We start from the raw sequence: 27,523 nt of genomic DNA on the forward strand, positions 1-27,523 counted from the left end.
CAAGACAAAGGGCAGACACTTTTACACAATATTAAGAACGTGTCTTTCAACATTTAAGTTACATTTATGTAAGAATGACTTTCCAGTGTGATTGAATGCTTGGGTGACAAAACCCTTCTCAAAATGATTGTTTGTAAAGGAAGTTAATAAATAAATATATCTACAATATTTGTACAGAATACATTATGGGCTTTTTTAAGCCAATTAAAAACACATGCAAGTTATATGTAAATTTGCAATATTGTTGTATCATATTTTTATATTTAATTCTAGTTCATATTCAATTTAATCGTTTTAATATAGATGAGTTAATACAAATCCAGTTTAAAAAAATGTATGTCTTGGAAAAGGGGATTGTAATTGAATTGGCCAGCACCCCTCAAGTGTTTCTCTTTTGCATAAATAAATACACAGATGTACACATATAGTTGACATTTTTATTTTTTGTCATGTAGTTTAAATATAGATATTAAAACCAATGATGTACTGTCAATTCATGGGTTCATTTTGGTGATCTCAATATTAAAATGATTCCGATATCAAGAGGTTGAGCGTAATAAGTTCTAGAAAACAATTTCAATAGTTTTTCTTTATTTTCATCATCTTTTACAAAGTCACTTCGTCTGCTCCTGCTTTCGCTTCTTTTTCTTTTTAGCTGAAACTTCAGAATCGACATTTTCTACCAGCAGATGTTCATCAGCGGTCTCTGTCTGAATCTCTGGAGATGTTTTTTTCTTCATCTTTGGAATCGAAGCCTCTTCCTCAGTGACACCGTTCATTACTGAAGGTGTGCTGGACTCTTCATCCTTTCCCCTCTCCTCTTGTTTGCTCTTCTTTTGTTTTTTCTTCGATCGCCTCGACTCTTCAACGCCCTTTTCTGTTACTGAGGTCAATGCAACATCTTCCTTCTCCTCTGCATCATCTCTATTTTCCTGCTTCCTTTTCTTTTTCTTCTTTTTGGATTGTTCCATATCGCTTGTGTTTGTGGAGTCCTCTGTGGAGGCAGGTGAAGATGGTGCATTGCTGCTGACCCCAGGTGAAGCTGCTGCAGAGGCATCTCCCACCTGAGCTCTCTTGAGCTGGGCCATGCGCTGGGTGAAGTACTCTTGCATGGTCAATGTGCTTGTCACTGTGTTTTGTTCTGCCTCTGGCTTGGGGTTATTTTCTGTGTCGTTTTCATTCTCCCTCTCTTCCTGAGAGTCAGGTCCACTGCTTGCCTAAATAAAACGAAAAAAGGGCAATTATGAGAAATTAGGGATTTCGTCGTCTAATTTAGGCTGTTTTAGGGCCCAATGAAATCCTTTTTATTTGTTCCCAAAATCAGTTTTCTCCAGTAAAATGTTTGTTCCTTTTTTTAACGAAGCAAGTTATATTTTGCCCACATAACAATACTTCAGTATACTATAGCATTTACTTAGTACTATAGTAAGACACTTGATACTACAGTGTTTTTGAAACTTAAAACAATATGGCGTAATGCACAACTATGTTTATGGAAACAACCATCTCTCCGGTGCATTCTCTGATTTTTCTTTTGTTTGTTTTACACCTCCTTAAATTTGAGATTTTTTATGAATACATTTACTCTATTAAAGGAAATAATATAAGATACTGTTGTTTAATTATGTGGGTGTGTCCTAGCGAATTTAAGTAAACTGGACTTTTATTTTGACACAAAGATCTTTTTAGTGGATGTTTGACAGTAGCTTTACTTTAAATGAAGCGGTGAAATGTCATTAAGTAAACTCTCAGAGCAGCTCTAGAGATGTGTTCGCATCCCCATAGTGATATGCTGTACACAGAAGTGTTATGTGTGACCTTAACAGAGAAGACTGTCTTTATGCACTTAAACTAGATATTAAAGTCTTGATTTGTTTTGTTCACAGACTTGCTACATCTACACAACAACACAAAAAATACAAATCTGATACAACTCGAATGATGGAGGAATGTCATTTGAATGCAACATTGAGTGCAGATCAAGGACAGGGGATGTAAAATGCAGCACATACAGGGTTTAAAACCCAGAGAACACGCAAGCTTAAAAAAATGGACACATTGCATGGACGACGCTTTGTATAAAAGCCAAACGTAAAGACATGAACAAAGTTAGACACAAACAGGTCAAGCAACCCCTTTTACAAGCATCAAGCACACACCCACACAGAGCTCCTTCCTAGATACTTGAACGGTAGATGTCAATCAACATCGCTTCGTGCCGGGACATGTCCCAAGTATCTAATGACATCACGAAACAACGTGTGAGGTATTAACTGCGACATTTACAAAATACTTTAAAGTAAACCTTAAGTGTTTAAAATCGCAAAAGCACCAACTTTTTAAGTACAATTGATGAACAAAATGACAGAAAAATAATCAATCAGATCACAGTATTTTTATGCCATACATTAAATTGTACAGATATATTAAAGTTTGTCTTTATTGGGCACTAAACCTATTAAAACGGAAAAAGACTTTGATTTAAAAAGAGGGCCGAGTCAGCCACGCTAAAGCTGAAACGGCTGAATTACACTGCAAAGTCCTGAAAAACTCGCCTGATGAGTGACTGTCACTGCTTGTGCAAGCCAAAGAGAGACGGTTATTACAAGCATCAAGGGAGAGAAAGAAGCTAACGTTCTAACACAACGTACAGCTTAAGCATAGCAGATCCACAAGCATCATAAGACACGATGACTACGTTGAAAGACCACAGAGGAGCGCTTTAGATTAAAGCGTCGTCCTGCAATGCTTTATCACAGCGCCTCTCGGTCTCATTCATCTTCATTGTGCTAATGGCCTCCTCAATGCATAATGATTTGCGGTGAAGAATACCTGCGCTAAACCACGCTGCTGCTCTACATTACGCCGTCGACGCGGGTGAAAACGGCATTTTTCAAAAGATGCATCGGGGGACTAAAGCAAAGAAAATTTTTTTAGTTTGGGCTCGTTTTCTACCAAACATACACAGGTTGCATAAGTGTTATACAGGCTCAGAATAATATGCGTTTTAATACTTCTTGCAATGCCGTACGTTAAAAAACATTCCATCTTTCATTAAATCAAACGTACGTTTTTGTATTTAGTTATTATTGTGATTTAGAAGTCATTAAAAGAACAAACTACAACACGGATGAATTTTACAGAGACATTAAAAGTGAGAAAGAACGCAAATCATGGAAAGGAAAGGTCACAATATATGCTGAAATGCCTGTAAAATTCCTGGGCACTAGGGTTGGGAACAGAGAACCGGTTCTTATCCAGAATCAGTTGTGTTTTTGTTAAAGAACGTGTGTCCAGAATGTTATTGATAGCGTGAAAAACAACCACTAAAGTATGTGTGATTGATTACTCAACATTACAACCTTACAGCAACACTACGTTCAATAAAGGAAAATCATTATGCAGAACTGGAAACGGAAATTTGTTTGTGATACCCAACACCACATGGCAATCCAAAAGATACCAGTAAATTAATTTTTTCCTTTCATCTTGTTGTGGTAACTACAAGACTCAAAATTTGAGAGCTGCCTGGAAAAAAGCCCCAAGACCTTCAGGACAGCACGTATGAATTTTTCCCTCAAAAAAAAGGTTCGGCAGAATTCAGCGTTCCTTCAGGTCTGAGGAACCGTGAGAGTCGTTCGTTCAGAGAAGCGACTGGGGGGCGTTTTGGAGTGAACTGTGAAATGACTCTCTGGAGAAAAAGAGTAAGGGAGCAAACGAAGAGGGATGGAGTGAGTGGGGAAATCCTCTTCATCAGAGAGGTGATGATAGTGTGTGTGCTGCGATGTCTCGCCGCCTGGGGACCTCCATTAGCCTTATCTCTCTAATGTGCCGAGAGAAACGCTGCTAGAAGCAATCCCTCAACAGTGCTGAGCACGGATCGGTTTATACCACACGCATGCAGCCGCATCCATGCGCGCACAAACATATTCCAGGCTTCGTGACTGTGTTTGAGGGCGTAAACATGTACGAGAACGCACACGTCCTGAACTCTCTCCTGCCTCTCTTCTCCATTCCTGCTCTTTCTCGCTCTCCTCCTGGCAGATGGGAGGCCCCAGGAAGAGGATGCGTTCCCTGAATGGTGTGCAGCGTTCAGATAAGGGCCCTGCAGCAGCAGCTACGGGCTCCTTCCTGCTCTGCTCTCCCCAGGCATGGGCCGTTTGAGTTGGGGGGGTTTAGGGTTGGAGCTGGGATTGGGAGGGGGGGTATTCAAAAGGCAGCGCTGAGGAAACTGAGGAATAAGACATCGGCGCTGACGCCAACACACCGCAGCAGACAGTCTGCACAGGCGAAAAAATGTTGTTGAAATGCCTTTGAGTGTGTTTTACAAACACAGAGAAAACGGATTGTGAGGAAACTCTGGAATTTGCTGCTGAAAAGCGCAACTAATTTGTCCCACTCTGTTTTATGTCAGATAGTCACTAATTTATAACGCAAAAGTAAAATTTCACCTGCATAGAGACACGGCGCTCTGACTGGGCTAGTTTAACATCGCAAATGCTGCTTCAGCAATGAGAACTTGTAGTGTCCGGGGATTAAATACTGCAATATGGTACAATAACACAGTGCTATATATAAAGCTATGATTATTTCTAGTCTGAATATTTTTGCAATACATGAACAATAATCCCAACTGAGGATATAAAAGGGGTCAAAAATGTATTTATTAAAGGAGTAGTTCACCTTCAAAATGAAAATTCTGTCGTCATTTACTCACCCTCTTGTCATTTCAAACTTTGTTCCACAGAAAATGTTTCTAACAGTCCCCCGTTCACTTGCATTGGTTACAATAGAGGTGAATGGGGGGGCTGTGATGTTCTGTTACCCACATTTTTCAATATATCTTCTTTTGTGTTCTGCAGAAGAAATAAAGTCATACAGGTTGGATATGCCAATGATGTTAGAATTTTCATTTCGAAGGTGATCTACTCCTGTCCTGATGTTTATATACATGACAAAGTCAATTTGACCTAGGGTTACCACCACCCAACAAACCAAATGTGGGACAGGATTGTGTTGGACAATGAGGGACACCAATGAAAGGTAGTGCAGAACTGTGATATAATGATGAAATGAAAACATTTTGATATATAGCTTATAAACATACTTATTATTCATTCCATTCCAACTACAACATAAGGCATAGATAAAAAGTTATATACAATTAAAACAAATATATAGATTTCAATTTAAGGTTCACTGTCGCTTTAAATTTTGAGAACAGATCATACGCTGTTTTTTCTGTTTTTAATAAGATCTTCAAAGGAATAAAGAACAAATAATGAAAAATAGTTTCTCTTTTAAAATGTATAATTTAAATAATTCACTTCATGATATGCTAATTATTATTCTAATACGCCTACCATAACATATAATCTAAATGCAGTTTCAAAGCCACACAGTTTACAGTGTTTTAGTGAGTTTTTATTCGTCAAGTTGACATGGGAGGATCAACACCCGTCTACTGACAGACGCAACCTCTTGATCACTGAAATCTCTGCCGTCTTCACACATTGGAGAAAAGTCAGGCTTTAAAAAAGTGTTGCCCTTGAATGAGTGTGGTGTGCACCGGATTGACACAGAGGTCAAGTTAGGTACTATTTATCAGTGCAACTAATATATTCAAAGTAAAGACAACCCTGGCTTCGTAAATGTTTTACCGGTTTTGTAAGATCCTTAAAATATTATTTCATCTCATATTTCTGCATTGCTGCACTTAAATCTGATCTTTCTCAGACAGTTATCAGATCTCCAAATAACGTCAGTTGAGCTAATCTGGAATGCCTTTAACCCGGACTTCACCTGCAAAAACAACACCAGCGCTGGAGTTGACTGATCAATCAAGGGAAGAAATCTAGAAAACAAACATCAATAATGTTTTTATATTGTTATTCTTATTCCCCAATAATTAGGGCTGGAAGTATTGACGATAATTTGCTCTGAGGTTTCCCAAGGTAAACTATATTCTAAACAAAATATACCATCCCATTATGCACACTGACTGATAAACATTATTGAGACGATATTGGGAAGAGGGCTGATTGTGCGAATGCATTTTCATTGTCCTGCCACTATTATAAATTTGGTGGTGGCCTGGGCTTATGGATCGAGACCCAGACTACCCAGCTGTCTCTCCCTGATGAGGAGAAAGGACCCGCCGCACCATCCTTCATAGCATTCATGTGGGCGGACAGTGAAACAGGTGGCACCCACGCAATACTCTGCTTTGCATGGTTTAATGAGAATTTTAACATGTATCGTAATACAAGACATTACTTGATCATAATGAAATGGAACAAAGCAAACGGACCAAATAGATGCCATAACTTGATTAATGTTAGTTAAATACTTATGCATGTTTATGTATGTTTAGCATTATTGTCTTTGGTTGGGAGGGCACTACAAAGCTAACAGGGGTGTACAATTATTATTTCGAGAGAAAGCTTCGGAAGCTTGCTACACAATAACAATATTACTATTATTTTTCAAATACATTTGACCTCATTCACACGTTCTTTGACTGCATAGAAAAAAAGACTTTCTGATCATTTCTGCAATGTGTAATTTTGCATTGAAAAAGTTACATTGCTTTGTTGGACAAAAAATGTTGAATGTGTTTTTTAACGCAGTAATATAGATATAAAGAGAAATAAATAAAATCAGTAAATGTATAACGTTATTATGAATTATTATTGTCAGTTATTATTAGGATTAATTATTGTTAATACTTGTATTATTATTATTATTATTATTAAGCAGTGAATCCGAGCTGGAAACAATGTTTGGTATATTAAGTATCTCCAAATATATTTATATATTTATTTATTGTTATTATTATTATTATTATTATTGACTTGATATGACGTTTTGGTCAGTCACAAGTTAAAATAAACACATCATGCCATCAGAAATGTATATACTAGATGAAACAAAGGAATTCATGGGGAAAAAACATCAATTACACTGAAGAGTGGAAAATAAAGAGCTATCTGAATAACAAAGACCTACAAGGAACGCAAACGGTAGCAGTGATGCAGATCTCTTCACCAACCCCAGACTTCATTATTTATCACGAGTAACAAATGGCGACAACGCTTTGCATAGGGCATCATCACTAAACTATGCTTGCTTTACAATGTAAAGTGCTTGCCTCTCCGTGCCCTCCGAGGAGCTGATGTGTCAGCCCTAAGATGGAGGACGCACCATTTATTCTCTGCCCTGCTGTGATTTATTAGATTAAACCAGCGGTGATTAAATGCAAGTCGGGCCCGTGAAAACAGTGGTGGCGGCGACTCTTAAGAGCATCAGGCGGTTAGTTTCCTCTGTTCGTAGTGTAATCACCATGCCGGGGCAGTCCTGCCTAGCCAATAATGACTGCGGAGGTTGACCATTTCGGTTAGCTATTTTTGTTAATGCCGTTTTTATTTTCGCACTAATTTGTACGTGTCAGCCGGGCTGGTTTGGGCTTCAAGCCAGTTGCCAGAGGGTATGTAGCGAGCAGTCATTTCAGGACCATTCGTTATTATTCTGTAGCGGCAGCAACGCAACCTGTCAACAGCGCGAGGGAGGTTGTGCTTTTGTTTGAGGCAATTAGATGTTATCTGAGAACATATTAGTGCAGCCCAGTTTAAAAACAAACATGTCTTTGAACACCAGAGCAAAGGCGTTGGTTACTGCTTTAGTTGAATTTAAAACATGCTGGACCACATAGTCGCAACGTGCCAGTTTGCACTGCAGTCTGGTCCTGACCAAGCACAAATATCGGCTGGTCATAACACAGCCTTAAATTAGCTTTGTGGAATTTATGATGTAATGAACTTGAAATACAAAAACGTAATGTTTTTGAATGTATTTATGAAACTCTGCGATTCCTGCTATGGAAGCTTCATTGGCCTGCTGGCATATCTGAAGCTCACGTTTTGCATCATCAGCAGCATTTCAGTCCACTGAGCCCTGCCCACTTTCCGACTCCCATGCGACCAATGGCCCGCGCTGCCTCTCGCCCCATTCACCCCATCTGCCAAATGGTGGAGCCTCTCTTACTGATTTGATGAGGTGGTGGCGTTGGGGGAACGGGCAAGTCAAGTGGCCAGCAATCTTTCATGAAGACGGGCGTGGGCTGAGTCAGAACAGCTACAGGTACCACCCTCTAGTCAGAAGCTTTGTGTTCGAGCCCATGTGGGAGTGGGAGAGGCCACGGTGGGTCACGCCAACCCCTGGAATCACAGCGAGAGGAGATGCCCGACTGCCTGACAGGAACCAGGGAGACAACCACACGAGCCAAACGGTTTCAGTACTTTAGTATAGAAGTCCGCAATCTACAATCTTGTTTTATCAAAGACTGCATGTTGGTTGACTGACTAGAAACTGCCCTATCCTAAAAAATCAGAAATTAATCAGACAGCATTGATTACTTAAAAGAAATAGTTCGCCCAAAAACATTTATTCACCCTCATGTAATTTAAACCTTCATATGACTATATTTTGAGGAATGTCTGTCAATCGAGAAATTATGTGGTTTCGTTCATACAACGTTTTTAGTCAATGTTGCTCAATGTCATTTTGTTACCAACATTCTTCAAAATATCTTATTCCTTTATAATTTTTATTCCTACTAAAGAAAGTCAATGGGGAAAATTCTGAAGTGAACTACTCCAATAAAGTCTTTTTGTGAAAGTTATACAGATTTGGCATGACATGAGGGTGAGAAAACCAATTTTAATTTTTGGGTGAACTATCCTCTTAACTACAAGAAAGAACACAAATGAGAAGCAACAGGACAGGAACAGCACCCGTTTAACATCGGCGCTAAGGTAAATAAATGGGTGAATCGAAACTGAATTCTAAAATGAAGTAAATATTAATGAAGTAAATCTAAAATGATAAATATTTTGTTTATGCATTTTAATAAGTAATAAAGACGCTTTTTTAGCCTAAAATCCTTTAACGCAGTAATACAGATTTAAGAAAAAAAAAACAATCATAACATACAATGGGCACACCTTGAAATGCAAATGAATTGCATGAAAGCAAAGACGGTTGCATTTTCAAATTGAAAATCTGGGGTATATTGAAACAAAACACCTGATGTGCACATTATGCTGAATAGGCAATATTTATGGAAGAATGTAAGTGGGCAGAGCACATCAAACAATTGTTTGAAAGCGTTCCACACATACAGATGGAGTTTCACACCAAATATATACGCATAGGCCTTGGCGATCCACCATTGACGCAAAGAGCAGTGGTAAAAAATGACTAAGTTTCACTGATGTATGAAGCAGGCGGGAATCCATTTATCAGCAGGCCCTCAGCGGTCGCCTGCTCCGGTCCCTCAAGTCACAGGCCGCGACGCTCCCCTTTTGACTGATTAATTAGCCAATCACAAGACATTTTTCACCAGCAGCAGGAGGGTTTATTTCAGCTAATGCTGGGGCCTCGCAAACCGAGCCGCGTTCGAGCAAACTCTGCTCTTTCCTTTGGGCCTGCCACAGTGGAGGGGGCTACAGAGGGGCCGAGGGAAATAAATCACACCCACTCCTCTCATGACTACTACCCTACAGCCTAACTAAGGCCCACGAGAAGAGAACAAGCCAACAAGAGAGAGACATGGGCAGAAAAAGAAATGAGACGTCAAGAATAAATACTGAAAGCCACGAATAATAAAAGTTAAAACACGGCACGAGGAAGGAACGGTTGCCAAAACAATCTGCAAACGCTGATCATAGACATCACACTTCCAGCCACTCAGCTGTTCCCACAGTCTGTTGGAAGAGTGAAAGGAGGTGATGGATGACAGGCTGACCTCCAGGCGGAGATCTGCTTGGACACCGCTGCCTCTCCGCCAAGAGAATCGTTATCGTGTCCATCATAATCTTTCAAACTCTGTGTGTGCAACAAAATAGAAATTATGACGGAGAAAGATTTAACAATTTGGTCATCTTTCCATTTTGTTTCTACATTTTGAAACAAATAAACAAGTGTAATTTCGATAGGGGCGTGCAAAAAGTGTGCATGTTCAAAACTGACTCATTTAAACTAGTTGACAGTCAGCTTCAGGCTGATTTTGGGATCATCTCACATTTGTTTTTCTTCAGGGTCTTCAGGATTCTTGCATAAAATAACAGCTAGTCGGATATGATAAAACTTTGTAAAATCTCTCAAAAATTTGACTTGACACGTCAACATCTCAAATATAACAGTTGACATGTCAATTTAAAGGCAATGGTCATTCATCAAAACAATAATTACTGAAAATATTAAAAGACAACACCAGTTTGACCCATTTCTAAAATCACATCAAATAAAATTGTGTATAGCTCAAAACGTTACTTAAAACACACACTTTCCATAACAGCTCTTTAAATCAAGGTAATGAGACGTCTGCTGGGAAGGGGTGTCTTGGAACAGCCCCCCCTGATCATGTGTGTGTCAGAGAACACTGTGACAGGAGATAAGGGACTAGCAGGAAACTCCGAGAGAAAGAAGGAAAACCCCTGGTGCAAGAGGTGGGGGGGGGGGAGAGAGAGAGAGCGGCAGACCCACCAACCCAGCCTCCGAGATGCCACTTACCACAATTATGATTTGACAATGACACAATCTTTGGTGTCACCAATTAACATCACACTAGACTAGTTAGGGTACACATATGTCTGGAATGGGCATAATGACGTCTTAAAAGCCTTCAACTAAAGTTTTAACCATTCAGTGTCTGTCAGACGTCAAAGCATCATGTTGTCATGAACCCAGGATGCACCTATGAACCAAGTAAAAAAAACCTTCCATTGCCTATATCACCGCACAGGCACACAATACACACACAAACAAACACCCCCTCACTGCCTTCCTATGCAGGCCTAAATGCCCCTCTTATACAGGGCTTGCCACCAGCCCTGCGTCGCACGGCCTCCTGGGATGCCATTGTGAGCCTGTTCAGATTGGTTTTCAATCCGGTCAATGAAGTCCCTCCAGAGCAGGACAATAACAAACTGCAACAAAACGATTAGCAGAAGAAAAAAAAATAACAGCAGTTCCAATTTTAAGCAAAGCATGAAGCGCTGCTATTGTGTTGCGGCTGCTTTTCTGTAAATGGGTGGTTCAGCAGGGCTTAAGATTCAGGGCTTCAGACCCACAGTACATACGTTAGCTGTAAATGGAGCTGCTGTGTCACAAACAAGGCAAACATGTCAAAAGTAGGAGAAGGTTCACTGGTAAACATAGGGTATATACACAAAATCTTACAATTGTGCTCAAGTACTTCCGACACGAGTATCATCTTATATCGCTGATGTTAAAGCCTTAAAAATATTTTTCCATTATATGTTCTAGAAGTGGAACCAATACATCAGAATCTTTCTAATTTTTTTAATAATGTTCATATAATCTCACGCATTTCAGATGATTTTCTTCATTTAGTTTACACCATAACCCATCAGCATGTAGCACAAATTCTGACAATATCTGTGAGCTAATTTATGTGCGATGTCATACACGCTGGCGCTTGGCAACTAGATCATTAAAACCAAAACACACACAAAAAAATAACCTAGTCATGAAGAGACACATCTGTGCAAGTACCTGTTTGATGTGTTTGTTGTCAAACACACAGTGCACTGAAACATTTAATTATAGTTCTTATGAGGTACTAGTGCTGTGTCGATTCTCAAAAACACTTCTTGTTCTTCACAACATATTGCATTAAAAACTGCATTAAAGGGAAATTTTAATTTTGTGATCATTTTCTCACCCTCCAGTTGCTCCAAATCTGTATAAACTTATTTGTTCTGATTAGGGCTGGAACAATTCCCCGAGTAACCCGAATATGAAAAATGTGTGTGTGTGAGAGAGAGAGAATGTTGAGAGAACATTGGACACAAGCAACGTACCAAGTTCAAAGGCTGTCCAAAAGCGGTCTCTGTGGCCGTTTTAACACAGGGCTGTACAGCGCGGCATATACTGTATGTATTTACTGGTGAAGCCGGCATGTGATACAGTTTGGCAGGTGCATAAAACAGAGCCGCTTGTTTGTGTGAACTGTGTTTGTCGTTGTGCTTGTTTCTGTGTGACGTTAACAAATGGCGCACCGCTATTTTACTCAGATTGAGTCTATTTTGCAAATGAAACCAGTTTTCCAGCAGCATCGAGTCCAAACAACATTCATATAACGAAATAACCCTCTCTCTTTCTCTCCACAGTTAGTGGTCTGGTTATTGCTCCTGTATGACATATTTCTCATGGCTCCCTGAAGTTGCTTTGGATTAAAGCGTCTGCTAAATGACTAAATGTCAATAATCCTCTTATTTAAACATGCCATCTGGCTGATCTGTGTGACTGAGTGAATGGACTGCACAGTTTAACATGCTACACGTGTGATTCTCATGGGTTGTCTGCGCCTGCACTGCATGTAGACATGAACACATGAACTTCATCTCCAGAATTGCTCTGAGAGTTTATTACAGAGCATTTTATTGAGTGAAGCCGTGTAAAGGGAAGCTATCAAACACACATTAAAAAAAAGCGTCTTCCGACAACCTGCCAAAATAAAGGTTTGGTAAACTACAGTAGTTTTTTGTTGACAAAACTATTTAAAAGAAGTAATAGAATTTTTCAAATTGCTGTTTTTAATTTTTTACTAACCAATTGAGGTTAACTAAATGCATCATGCATAAACTGAAGTTAATTGTATACCTTTGAAATTATTCTTTCCATTTTATACAATTATATCATAATGCATTTTGAATGTAATATGGCAATGGAATGTACTAAATGGGTTTCGTTTTCACAGATATTAATGTATGCAATTTCGCCAATAATCTAAAAAGCAAACAAATTATTTGATCATTTTAAGAGACCCGTCTTATTTTCTGTTGTATATTTAGAATTGCTCTTAAATAAAGAACAATTACTTATCCGAATACTCGATGATTCGATGGAATAATTGGTAGAATACTCCATTACTAAAATAATCGATAGCTACAGTCCTAGTTCTATTGAACACAGAGAAGGATATTTGGAAGAATTCTTGTAACCAAACAGTTCTTGGCCACCACTGACTACCATAGTAGGAAAAATTACAATGGTGTTCAAAAGGAACCTGTTGCATTTCCACATTTTTCAAAATATCTTCTTTTGAGATAAACAAAACAAAAAATTATAAAGCAATTTTTCCTAGTCAATTGCGCCCAAGAACTGTTTGGTTAAAAGCAAGTGTTTATCAGAACAAAGACATTTATACAGATTTTAACATATTACAAGGTGTAGAAATAACATATAATGCCAAATTCAGAAGGACAGCAAACATAAACATTCCCACTAAATATGGGCTGGTGGAACCACCTTCAAATGGTGTAAAAGCTGCTTACAACTATTAGAGCCAGGTAAGCCAAAAACTCCCAAATAATCCTCCAAAACGTCAAAACCAAGTCTCTAAGATTTCAGAGGATCATTGGCAATTCTGACTTACTTCACTGCTTTCTGCACCCCTGAGGATGATGGGGGATAAATGTTCTTTGATCGTGCCCAGTGGCACATCATCAGAAATACACAACCTGATCTGACCGCAGTGGTGGCTCACTATAAGGTGAAAGCTCAGAGAGGGTACAAATCTGTTAAGGGGATTTACACGGTATCCCAGCCTCCAGTGACTCGTGTGTGGAGTCCGACTGCACGCTATGACACGGCTGATTATCAGGCTGCTGCGTGCAGGTCACGTGACATCAGAGGTCAGCAGTGGGCTTCAATGTATGGTGTAGGGGTAACCAGCAGTGGCGGCGCCAGGGGGGGTCTTGGGGGGTCTCAAGACCCTTCCAAAAAACGCCTTGACCCCTCATTAGACCCCCCACCCCTTCCTGATTAAAAAATATTTGATACATATTAAAATATATATCCGGGATAAAGATTTAAAAATCGTTCTCTTCAAACTACGCAGAACAATAATAATTAAGAATTTAATCGACATATAAAAAAATATAAACATCAGAATCAATGCGACGCCCCATGAACGTTGCTGCCGCTGCGTCTTGCGTCATTGCGTTCAAGGCGCTGTCGCGAGACCGCAAGAGCTGCTACGAACTTTTCTTGAAGCTAAAAATGGATCGTTTTGTTATACCTAAAAAAGGGCGGAAGAGACAGGTGAGCAGATGGAAAGAAATGGCGTCTCATCGAGCGCTACAGCGGGCACAGATGGTGGGAACCCTGACGGCGGAGAGGATTTAACTGGGGATTTAATCCATGGCCCAGCCGAGAAACCAAGACAGCCTCAATTTAAATCATACACGCGTAGTTCGTTTGGATTGTAAATATGTTTTCTGTCATGGGTGTGGCCAGCGCCGCCGCTACCACGCGCTGTGCGTAAGGTACCAAGTGCTGAGGCGACACCAAAATAGCATAATGAAAAACATTTTTTCAAATCTAATATTATTTCATTAGGCTATAGAAAAATGATTAGGCGGGCACATTTTAGCCATGTATATGTAAAAAAAACACGGCCGAACAATCCCATAACACCACCACCCGCCCATGTACGGTCCGCGCGGCAGCGCCGGTTGATGGCGCGTCCGCCTGATGCAGTGTGACAGACTGTAGTCTAGGCAACTTATTTGGAAATGGCCCCGAAAAGACATTAGGAGTCAGGATCAGAGAAAAGAAAGAAGAAGAAACTGCGAGATGATGACCGTGCATCACATGCAGGTATGTCCATGTTTAATTAACTTAAATTCGGGAAATGTGGATGTGCTGCTACTAATTCTGTTTACTGAAAAAAAGTTTGCACTTTCAAATGTGTAGTGTGTGTTGGCTATTCTACATATGTTTACAAAGTCAGCAAAGCTGTGAAGATTTTACTTTCTCTATTTAGTGTTCCTAGGTTTTATACTGCGATGCTGCTATTGTGTTATTGGTATTGAGTTATATGGTAATATAAAAATTTGGTAATAAAAAGTTAAACTGGCAAATTTCAGGGTGGGGGGGGGTCATCATAATGGAATTATGCTTAGGGCACCAATATGACTAGCAGCGGCACTGGGTGTGGATATGGCAATTAAAGTGCATATTGTTTGCAGACTACAATTGATTAATTAATTAAAAACAAAGTAGTTGATATGCTGTGTTGTTTTATTTGTTTAGTAGCATTAATATGGAGTTATTACCCGTGTCCACTGTATTTTCTGTTGGTTTTCATGAGACCCCCCTTTAAATGACCAGGACCCCCCATTGACCCCCCAATCAAAATTGTCTGGAGCCGCTACTGGTAACCAGCGAGAGGCTTTTCACGTCTCGGTTTAATTCTCAAATTTTATGTGCCAGCTAAGTTGACATTTGAATGAAGGTTTTTTTTATTAAAGGCTTAGTTCACACAAAAAATTATATCATCATTTTCTCACCTTCGACCAAATCTGTATAAATGTATTTGTTCTGATGAACACCGAGAAATCTATTTGGAAGAATGCTTATAAGCAAACAGATTTTGACCCCCATTGACTACCGTTGTAGGAAAAATACCCGTGTTCTGTTGAACACAAAAGACATTTTGAAGAATGTAGGACAGCAAACATTTCTGGGGCACTTTTGACTACCATTGTATTTTTTCCTCCTATGGCAGTCCATGGGAGGAAAAATCTGTCTGGTTATAATCATTCTTCCAAATATCTCTCTCTGTGTTCATCCGAACAAAGAAATGTATACATATTCTGAACAACTCAGAGCTGAGTAAATGAAGACAGAATATTCATTTTTTGGGTGAAGAATCCCTTTAAAGTGATAGTTTACCCAAAAAATTGTATTATGTCATTACTTACTCACTCTCTTGTCATTTCAGACCTATATGACTTTCTTTCTTCCCCAGAACACAAAAGAATATATTTTGAAAAATGTTGTTGACTGACCCCCATTCACTTAAATCTGTTTTGTGTCTATACAATAGAAGTGAATGGGTGCAAGTGCTGCTTAACAACTTTCTTTGAGTTGTGTGGAAGAAAGAAAGTCAAAAAGATTTGAAATGACGAGGGTGAGTAAATGATGACAGAATTTTTATATTTGGGTGAACTATCACTTTAAATGTTAAGAATATATCAGTGCAATACCACATCAAACGGAGATGGTTACATTGCTTACCTCATCTTTGTCTTTTGCTTTGCGTTTCGATCTTTTCCCAAAAATACAAGCCAGGTCAGTTTCACTGCGGTTGGATAGGTCCTTTCCTGTGGGAAAAGGTTAAAAACATAGAACTTTTTATAGATCTGACATTACACCACACAATAGAACAATTATATAAACACATTTTACAGATCTGACTTATTTCACTTTTATTCCTCATTACACAATGTAACACGTTTTTGAAAAAGTTGTTTTGCTTAAATTTTTACTGACAAGTTTAACATGCTGTTTGCGAAAATCATGATTTTTTTTACCATCAACAGTACTCACAAAAAAGACATTCAAACACTTCGGTATTATTACTCATAGGCATTACAAGGTACTGGCATAACACTGAGCTCAAAGCAACAGTTTAACATAACTTAAGTTAATAAAAATGAGTCGTTCAAATCTTCAGAAGTGTATATTTTATCGTTTTGGTCTTTTATGACTAATACTGTCCTCATGAACCGTTCATCCCACCTTCCTTGTGCTAAAGAAATTTCTAGAATTATATAATAAAATCAAATTAAATACACACCAAAACATTGATGCTACATGACAATAAATATTACCAGAGTAATAAGTACCACAGAATTGTACAAGAACTGTAAAAAGTCAAGCGAAAATAACGAATTTGTTTCACTGTGTTATCATCTGCAGACTCTTCGATATAAAATGGGATGCGTGTTTGTTTTACGCATCGCAAACTTTGGTAAAGATGAAGGAACAACTTCCGGTCAAGATCTGTTGACGAACAGATGTTTTTGTAGCGCCATTTAACTAGGTGAAATTATTGATTTAAACAAACAGAGGTCACAGAGGTTTTGAACTCCTGCCGAGAGAAAAGGTTGAGAGGTAGCAGAGGGAAAGTTGCGTGGATGCAGGGATGAAACGGCCAAGGAAAAACAAATGGTACATGGGCGGCCCCGCCTCACACCTCCCGTTTTCCAGCAGCTCAAAGGCTCCAGGAGTGCCTGGGCGCCCGTCTCGGCCTCAAGTCCTGTTCGTCCAGCTGCATCCTCTTCCTCAGAGCGGCTCCAGATAACGCTCACTTATTTATTGCTTTTTCAACGTGGCTTTCAAAGGAAAGACCTTGCCTTCAAGTAACTAAAGTATCCTGTAGGCAGTCAAAACAAAAGGTCGGGGTGCACAAGCTTTTCACTGATCACAGTGGACATCAACTGGAGCCTACGAATGATCCCTTCCCATTTGGCACTGCGATCTATCAACCAACAGGGGCTGTAAATACAAGTGCCACAGACTTTTAAACACCGAGCTGTTCAAAATTGACAGTCATTGCTTATGCACAAGTGGTCATGAACACCTCGAGGTCACCGTCAAGATGGCAACGAATGTGACAAAACTCTGGCCAAACCAGATTACCAATCACAGCGGCTTTCTCAGATCGACTTACTAAGCTGACAGGCAAAATGCTAACTGACTGCCTCATAAGACACCTGGACAATTTTTAAGCTTTTCGGTTAGCAAGAACAAAAAGTGACAAGAACGTCAGTCTGATCGGTAAATGGAGATGTCCTTTTAACAGTTAAAGCAGGATATAGAAATAAAAAGTGATGCATGCTAGTTTTGTCTCTCAAAAGAAAGCAGGTTAATTATTCAACAATCTGTAAAACAGCTTGACCCACTCAGGCACACACATGATGAAGTGCTTGCAGTTCAACACGCATAAAAAAAAATACTGGATCAGTTGATAAATGGGTAGCAAATTAAATCTGGGTTACTGGTTTACACTGCTTGCGCCTAAGATGGGCATCGGAGACGCTGGTGCCTTTCTCTTGGTTTGAAAACCATCAATCTTGGAAATAAGCTGCCTCACGTTTACTGCCGTACTGTGTAGTCTAAAAAGATAACTCCCAAAATGTTCATTTTGGATACACATTTTTTCTTCCAGTAAATACTATAGAAATGTTAGAATATTAATTGGCCCGAACTATAAACTACCTCAAAAAGAAGAAAAATAAATTATGTACTGTGAAAGTGCCCTGTTCAAAAAGAATTAAGAAATTATGTTTGAGACTCTTTAAAGTAGTCTTCATTCTGACGAGATTTCAGCCCTGCACACTCTGTCAACCAACATCAGGTGCATTCTGGGATACGTACAAGACAGAATTTTTATTTTTTGGGTGAACGATCCCTTTAAGCATAAGCTTTCTTGTTGAGAGATTTGGTTGTCATAGAGAGGCAAATTAATGAGTTAAAAAAAATTACATCTAAAAAACTGCAAAACCCATTAAAGGCCTTATACCGGCCTTATGCACAGTTGATACCTACAACAAATCAAATAACGTAGACACATATCAATAGGATTGACGTATGCTGTAATATGACCAGTCATTAATGCTGTTCAGGTGAGACCTGAACAGCAGATGTTGCTGTTTAGACTAAATTTATTCAAGCATTGCCAATTTAAACATTTCAGAAAACTCACCGCGCGCTGTGAGAAGACCCGAAGCGCACATGTGGAAAGTCTCAGACATGGCACAAATATTGAATTGGAAGTCTTGCACATGCCCCTCTTGTTGAGTATCTAACAGATTATATCTAAAATGAACGGACGAAAGGGACGGAAAACAACGCATGTGTACAGTATCAGTGTACAGGATCTGTTGCACACCTCTTAAAGTGACAGCAGCATATTCCTGCTGTGTTAAAAGTCAAGGAAAGCACTCACCGCTCGTGACTCAATAACTTCTGTACCTTCAATTATGATATACATATGCAATGTTATGTTTTATTTCATTACTTGAATCCATTTCTATACCTTAAAAGGAATATATACAGTATCTTGTTTATTAAATAGTTTTCTTTGCTCTGTTGTTTTATTGGTGCGGTAACTTGTAGCTTGATTATTTGGTCTTATTTTTATTTGTCAGTAGTCCCTTTTCCCTGAACATAGCACAAACCCAACCGAAACAGTGACCCTAAAACCATGAGACAAACCAAACCGCGAGTAATTTGAACCGTTACACCCCTAGCAACTAATATCAGCAAAAGGTGAACCAATCAACAAAGGCGCCCCAGGGGACATGGGCGGAACCTTGATGCAACGACACAACCAGTCAACTGGCATGACAACAAAGTTGTAACAACTAATGTCATGTTTGACATATTTTCAAGACGGTTACACAGCTTAATTCCATTTTCAGACGCGGAAACGTAAGCCTTCAGAAGATTAGTCAGACTTTGGATCACATTACAGATCAAAATGTTAAAAGACCCGAGTCTACCTAGAGTTCACAACTACAGTAAATCAAAACTAAAATGATTTTTCCATTTTTTATTAAAAGGATCTAGTTTTTTACAATGTCATGTCAATCAAACCCTGAGCAGAAAAAACTTTTCCATTAATAAGAATGAGTGATGCTTTTTCAACCCAGGAAGACATAAAACGTGATTTATTGAGACAGAGGGCAACAAACAACCAATCATAGTTGAGCTGAGGTCACTGACATGGGTTAATGAAGTTGTCCAATTACCATAGAGGTGACAGTGAGACTTTGTTTGGGTCTGGACACTTGACATCCATTTGCAGCGAGAATTGCATTTCTTATAGTTAAAGGTTTAGAAACAACAACAAAAAAGGAGAAGAGAGACGACAACAACGTTGTTTTGAATGCTGTGTAATCTCGAACACATCGGGTGCTGAGTGAAGCCATTTTGAGAAGTAAATGCATTGGCTTCTGCTCCTCACAGGAAACAGGAAGTCCAGCTTAGGAACGGCATGCTATGCTGTCCTCTCAGGTGATAAGAGACGAAGGGCTTTTTCCCCACATTCCTGGCATTTTTATAAACAACCATCATGGAAAATGAACAATCTAAAGTATCATTAACAGTCAGACTGAAGACTTAAAGCCCAATAGATTTTAGATCATGTTGCACGTAATTCCATGCTGGGAAAGAAAGGGCGATATACAACAAAATAAACTGTCAGATCAAACTCAGGAGCCATTGGTATAGCAGGTTATTTGTTCAGGTTTGTGACTCGCATGTACACAAACAAGCCAAAAGCTTGCTTTACGAGTGACTCCCTGTTGTTGGGGCGGCTCAGATTCCTGGTTAAGCTGACCGAACGTTTGATACAGATTGTTGATCAACTGCAGCAGTGACCCATGAGCTGCTGGTACATATGCCAAAGCATACAACGTTCAGTTACTGAACACAGGAAGTTATGGACCAGGACCAACCGGGAGTTCATTTATAAAGGAAATTTTAAAATACTCAAGTAGAAAAAAATACCACAACACATATTGACAAAATGTACCTTTTTGGGGGTTAAGATTTTAATTTAAAAACATATAATTATCATCTTGTTAATATCAATGGTTTTGAAATGTTATTGTTTTTTCTGCTGAATTTATTATTACCATAATTATTATATACCAATATATAATGTAATGTAAGAAAACCATGTTTGATTTCTTAAAACCAAGATTTTGTGAGAATCACCCAATGTGATGGCGAAAGATTGTAGGCCAACATATAATAGGTAAAGTTATTATTACTTTATAAAAATATTTATTTTTATTCTTGAGTATGCCAGCCAGCAGCACAGTGGCAGATTCTCAAGAAATAACACTGTGAACTCACCCTTGGTGAATTTCATGTAATGGACCCTTTTTTTGGACGTCTTGGATTTTTCTTCCAAACTGAAATTCTGGGATTGTTCTTCCTTGGGCTCTGAAAGTACACAAAGATAATAAAAATAAGAAATGATTTGGCAAAAAAACATAACCATAATAATGAACTCATAATTATTATGTATTTATTTATTTACACTATGTCAGCAGCAGAGTGAATAAATAATATAATGCAGAAAACATTTCAGTTCATGTCATTTAATATTATCTATTTGTATTAAAAACAGTGCACTCTGAAAAAAATATGTTTAATAGTTGAGTTTAATTATGGACAACTAAAACATAACAGACAAACACCACAAATAGTATTCAACAAAAATGACTAGAGAGCATGTTTCAAGTCATTCCACCATAAATGTCACTACAGCACCACCTAGTGAACATTACACGCATTAAAACGTTCAAAAGCTGCAATCAGGCCATAGTTATTTTAATATTGAAACAATAAGTGAATACTTTATGCTATAAGGAAATATTGATTAATACGTATCAGCTTACTTTCAGTATTGTTCTGTCCATGACAGCTGTTCAGCTCAGCAAGGAGTTGGTTAAAGTCATCCTGATGGGCAATCCAGTTGTCCTGGAAAAACAAACACCATAATTTGAGACTGGATAACTTATTTTGGATAACAGTAGATCAAAAAGAAATATGATTGGTTCCTCACCTCATTGCTAACTGAAGTGCCCAAACCCATGGTGTTGTTTTTAACTTTAACCTTTACGTGTTCTGTAGACCCCTGTTCACTTTTGCCAAGGCCCTGCCAGGCAAAAAAAAGACAGCACACATAAAACATTAAACAAAACTTTTCTGATATGTTAAGCAACGCCTTTTTAGCTAGTGATAACAACTTACATTGATTTTATGGCCGATTATAATATATGAACCCGATTAGCTAGAAAGGCTAAATGATGGTTCTAAAATAATAATACAAATTAAAGCTGCAAGCAGCATTTATCGGGTTTCGAGTTTTAAGGCAGTCAAAAGCAGTCGTGCATTCATGAACAGTTTAGGGGTCACACCACAACAAACGCATGAAGGTTCAAAGTCCAACACACACAGACACAGAAAAATGAGAGGTATGAACTCATAGAAACTATGCATGCTTACAGAAACATGCACATATACTACAATAATGTTATTTTCCTGACTGTCAAATCATTTGGACAATTCGTTAATGAGTATCCGATTTTCATTGTTGTTGGCTTTTAAATTGAAGCGAAGGTGCTTTCAAACTCAAGAAGTCTGAAGTTCCTGGGCCGAGAGGTTTATTTTCAAAGCGTATCAGAACCTGTAGATGTATAACAGTTGCATAATTACAGTATTTAGTGCCATTGTTCCCGTTAAAGCGCCACCTAGTGTCCAATCACCGTGTTATTTTTACCGTGAGCTCAGAGCGATGGTCTACACATATGTTTAAAGCCCCGTGAAGCTATCTCAAACCCTTCTCTAACAACGTTTGTTTAAGTGTTATAGGCTTCGCCCAGTTCAGTTTTTGGGCCCCCTTACCGTGTATGAATTTAAATTTCAACTTTTTTTCAAGTACTTTTGATGTTCACACTCCACAGAAGCAATCTGCGTTTGTTTGGTTCCAATAGGGCGTAAAACCGCGAAGTAGTTAGCAATAGTAGGTATTTAACGTTATCATCGATATCTAATGGACCGTTTTATTGACAGCAATGCTTCAAGAGGCAAAGTTGTTCAGAATGAAGAGAACTATGATTTGATGTAAATATTTTGGGTATAAGTCAAATGTAACGTGATACACAATTGTTTAAGAATTGAAATGCGTCTAAATTTTGCCATTTTAACTGGTTTAGCGCCACCTAGTGTCCAAACACCACTTTCTTTTGTAGGTGACCTCAGAGTGATGGTCTACACATATGTCCCAAGCCCCATGATGATGTGTTAATCCGTTCTATATTTATGGCCATTTTAATGTGATAGGCTCCGCCCAGTTCAGTTTTTGGCCCCCCCTACCGTGTATGAATCGAAATTTCAACTTTTTTTCAATGATTATTTACATTCATACTCCACAGAAGTCATCTGCATTGGTTTGGTTCCTATCGGTTGAAAAACCAAGGACTAGTTCGCGAAAGTAGGTTTTTGACATTATCAGCGATAACTCATGATCCGTTTGATCGACAGAAGCGTGTCCAGAGGCAAAGTTATTCAGAATGAGAAGAGCTATCATATGATAACCATAGTTTGAGTATATGTCAAATGTCACGTGATACACAATTGTTTATGAACTCCAAAAACGTTATTTCGCCCCCAGTGGCCGAATGAGTTCATATTTCTTACAGACCTTCAGGACCATGAGTCGAACAAGCCCAGCGAGTGTCGTTTCGATCGGCCTACGTTAACCCTGTCTAATGAGTGCTCAAACTTCATTGGCCGATGGCGGCCATGTTTTTTGAGAAACCCCAAAGTCCTTTTATACAGTGATGGTGCATGATACAAAGACACACCATACCAAATAATAAGTCGATCGGGCAAACGGTTGGGTAGTTATAGCCCTTTTAGAGTTCATGTATATTATAGCGCCACCTAGTGGCCAAACGCCAACTCCTTCTTACTGTGACCCTGGACTGAGAGTCTACACATAGGGTCCAAGCCTCGTGAAGATAGCTCAAACATTTCACGAGTTATGGCCATTTTAGTTACATTTTCTACTTCCGGTTCGGACGTTTTGATGCCCCCTAGCGACCATGAATCGAAATTTCAACTTTTTTTCAATGAATATTTACATTCACACTCCACAGAATTCATCAGCGTTGGTTTGGTTCAGATTGGGCAAAAATCCAGGGACTAGTTCATTTTTTTTTTTTTTTATAAAATGCAAATTAGCGGAAAAATTTGCATACCGGAAATGAAATCGGAGATAGCCATTTTTTAAGTTTGGAGCCAAGGATTCCAATGACACCAAAAACTTTGTTGTGCGACATCCGGTTTACGAGCAATGAGCCCAAACGCATTGGCCATCGCTATAGCGCCCCCTATGGGCCGATTTGGCTGGGTCACTCTATCTGAGTAACCTGCACATATACAACCAATTGACAAAGTCTCGAGTTTCTATGACTTACGGTTTGGGCTGGGCGATGCGTTTTAGCGCGGAAAAATAATAATAAGAAGAAGAAGAATAAAAATCCTTACAAAAACAATAGGTTTTCAGCCCTTCGGGCTCGAAACCCTAATAAACATAATATAAAACTGTACCATTTATTATTCTATATAATAATAGATATTAATTTGCAAACATACGTTTTAAATTATCTGAAATTATTGTGAGGTTTTATTATCTGTTAAAGACCAAGAATAAACTGTTGCTATGTCTAATTCAAGTGCATCCTTAGAAATTAGTAGTAAGGACCACCACTAGGTACCAGTTATGCCACTGTGCCAGTCACTGGCACAACATGAACCGTTTCCCAAATGATCCAAAATACATGCTCACTATTTGTTGGCGCTTCCTAACTGGATTACATATGTTGGTATGTTTATTCCTAGGAAAGAGACAATAAGTTCATTCAGACTTCAGTCTTTTACCTTTCCTTTGGACCACCCCATGCGTTCCAGCATCTTCTGCCCAAATTTCGACTCATCGTTGCTCCATGCGCTGTTCCTTGGGTCCACAGACCACTTCTGTTTACGACGAGCTAAAGAAATATCAAGTTACACAAATAAATATGTATCCACCTCATGTAATTGGTGTGACATATCGCTTATTGCTCCCTGAATTATTTGCAAGTCGCTTTGGATAAAAGCGTCTGCTAAATGTAAATGTGATTACAATTCCGCACTGATAACGCTTTAATTTTAATGTTACGTTTTCGTATCACATAAGTGTGTATATCAATAAGGTACGATATAAATAAGTCAAAAGTAGAGTAAAAAACAATATAGAATCTGACAGCAAACAATTCCCCCTAATTTAAATCCCTTGATGGCAGCATGTTAGCAACCATGCTAAGCAGCTCATAGAAGAACCCCGCGACTTCAGATATTAACTATGAATGGGTTTATAAATATTCCAATCTCCAATGTCTTAAAAAAACTTATATATAAGTAGATATATAAATGTGTCTTAAAAATACACTTTAAAATGTAAACTTACGTTCGGCGAGCATGGACATTTTAAGGGGTCCTCAAACACATGGAGGAAAAGGAAACCAGACTGTCCTTTTGTGCCTGATTAAAATAAACGTGAACGTATAATGTTACAAACGTTGGAAAGTCTTATATACAACAGTAACAACAATTTATTACAAATATGAAAAACATGGATGTAAATAATTTTAACAAATACAAATTTTGAAGTAAATAAGGGGACATGCAGTACTCTTTGTAACAACAGATGGCGTGAGTGTACTTCTTTAGTACAAATGCAAACAACTAGTAATAACAATATATACTAATAATTGACACATTTATACCAATTATTGCATTTAAAAGGAATGGTTATACTTGTTGTGAAACCACCTAAATATTTGTATCTAAATAAGAGTAGTGGCTTTTATATTACAAAAATTGTTTGTCCATTATAGGTCTCTCTCTCTCTCTCTCTCTCTCTCTCTCTCTCTCTCTCTCTCTCTCTCTCTCTCTCTCTCTCTCTCTCTCTCTCTCTCTCTCTCTCTCTCTCTCTCTCTCTCTCTCTCTCTCTCTCTCTCTCTCTCTCTCTGTGTTCTGAGCTTCAGTGCATGTGTCACCTTGAGCATTAAATGTTTTGTAAGGACGTTGTGATAAGACCTTGTCTTTCAATAAATTATTTATAAAACGTCCCGCACAACCCTGCCTGTACACGTGTCATATTAAGTCACATTGACTTCTTTGTTGTTGTCAATCTCATCAGAAAGTTTCTTAAAACGTATATTCATTCAGGGGGGTGGGTCAGCTGCAAATAACACCCATGAGCCCTTAACAACCTCTAAATGATGCCGATTTCATTATTATATATATTATATAAGTCAATTTGAAGCACAAGTGAAATACTACAATTTAACGCCTTACTTATTTCCGGTTGACAGAAGGCTATGACTTTTAAAAGTTCAAGTGTAGAAAAGAATTATAGTGTCAGGCTACACAAGAATGGCTTTGCCCAGCTTCTCAATTCAAACCAGATTTAACTCTTGGTGACCTGTCTGCAATGAATAGAATAAAAGAATAGTCATTTGATCTTGTTTTAAACAGACAGTCAACTACGCCTTTTATTGTTGCGCTATTAGAGGTAACTAAGTAATCATGTAGGCTATAGGCAGCTTTCACGTAAATGTATTATCATTCAGCTACGTCTTTGATTCTTGCTGACCGGTGCTAAAATAAGAGGGTTTATGACCCCATTTTGGACAAAACACGCTCCAGTCGTATGTCATTGTGGAGGTGAATGCTGAGCTTTAGTAAGAGGTTGAAGAGTTCATCTGCTGTCTGCGGTGATATACAAGGGGAAGAGCCAGCGTGATTAATAATACTCTTATCTCGAGCTAGCTGCTAATGTTTTATTGAATTCCCATTTAAGTAGTCATTGATCCAGCACTACACAAGAGGTCAAAATGTCACAGATGTGAATGCTATCGGCATTGTGAAATGTAGAAATATCAGAAGATGCAGAAAAATATCAACTTTATTTTTGGTTAAAGAACCAACCAGAACGTATGGAGGTCCATGCATGAAGAGTATATGGGTCATAGAGGATAGTTGCTACAGTATATGTTCCCATAGCAACAGGCTTCTACGTGACAGCTGCAGAGTCTCTCTTTAAGAAACTCACCAGACGTGTTTATACTCACACGGTACAGTTCTGCCAGATCTGATACTCAATATCTGCAGTGAGGAGGGGGTTGGAAAGCATGTTAACGTTCACCTGCCTCTCGTATTGGTCAAGAAGCACACACGTTGGAAGGTGTGTCAATGCAACAAATGCTTACATAACACGACACTCCCTACCATAAAGTTCAAGAGAAAGTCGTCTCTTGCTCTTTAGCTGCACTCAGTTCTTTGAAACTCCAGGAAGCTTTTAATGGTTCTTGGTGTAGGAGAGGGGCAAGCGAGAAGAGCTCATACAGGCATAATGGATGGGCATGCAAATGAGTGTTATGCAATGTTTTGCAATTACATTTTGCACGATATTGAAAAAAGAATTAGATCAGTCCCAGACAATTATTGTAGATTATCCTGGACGCTAGAACACTACCTGTTGAAATGTCTTACATTGCAATGATTTAGCATTACATTTTTTCTGTCGAAATCTAATCCTTCATTTCATCCACGAGGTAACATAGGCCTACCATTGTCAAACAGCGAGCTGTCAAAAGTCAAGCAGAGCTTTACATAGTCAGTGAGGCGTAAGTGTGTGAAGTTCTTGGTTTCATTACAGTAGCTGTCCTGGATGATTTATGACTCCTCACACAAACAAAAATGGCTTTCTATTGTTTGGGTTTGTGGTTAAATGTAAATCCCCCCCAACACAAAAAAAAAGATTTAAGACAACGTGATGTGTCACAAACAGACTTATAAAATAATGGAAGTCACCAGCCTTGTGCAACAGCAGCATTGCAACAGCAGAAATGTTCATGTGTGACATTTAAGTTACTAATACAAAATGTCACAGGAACAGATAGTTTTGGGTAAAACATTTTTGTGATTGGTTTGTCATTTTTGTGTTGTAAACTGGTTTAGGTCACATGCACCATTGCATTATGTCATATTAAGCAATAGTACAGACAAACAACGTTAT

The 27,523-nt window shown here is 38.7% G+C and overlaps 1 protein-coding gene across 1 annotated transcript; it reads right to left on the reverse strand.

Annotated features, from left to right (window-relative positions):
• Positions 1-423: 423 nt before the first annotated feature.
• pinx1 (PIN2 (TERF1) interacting telomerase inhibitor 1) lies at positions 424-25,006 on the reverse strand. The gene is made up of 7 exons (XM_079475404.1): positions 24,908-25,006; positions 24,340-24,449; positions 21,458-21,550; positions 21,291-21,372; positions 20,743-20,832; positions 16,111-16,196; positions 424-1,217 (listed from the first exon to the last, which is right to left on the reverse strand). Exons 1-7 carry the CDS (start codon positions 24,924-24,926, stop codon positions 615-617), a joined length of 1,083 nt encoding a protein of 360 aa, XP_079331530.1. The 5' UTR covers positions 24,927-25,006; the 3' UTR covers positions 424-614.
• Between the last annotated feature and the right edge of the window lie 2,517 nt (positions 25,007-27,523).

Source organism: Barbatula barbatula (assembly GCF_947034865.1).
Source record: "Barbatula barbatula genome assembly, chromosome: 15".
Taxonomy (NCBI): Eukaryota; Metazoa; Chordata; class Actinopteri; order Cypriniformes; family Nemacheilidae; genus Barbatula; species Barbatula barbatula.

Coding starts and splice junctions, on each gene's coding strand:
- pinx1 (XM_079475404.1), bottom strand. Junction 21,373..21,457: donor GCACTTCAGTTAGCAATGAG/GTGAGGAACCAA, acceptor TTGTTTTTCCAG/GACAACTGGATTGCCCATCA. Junction 20,833..21,290: donor TGGACAGAACAATACTGAAA/GTAAGCTGATAC, acceptor GTGTACTTTCAG/AGCCCAAGGAAGAACAATCC.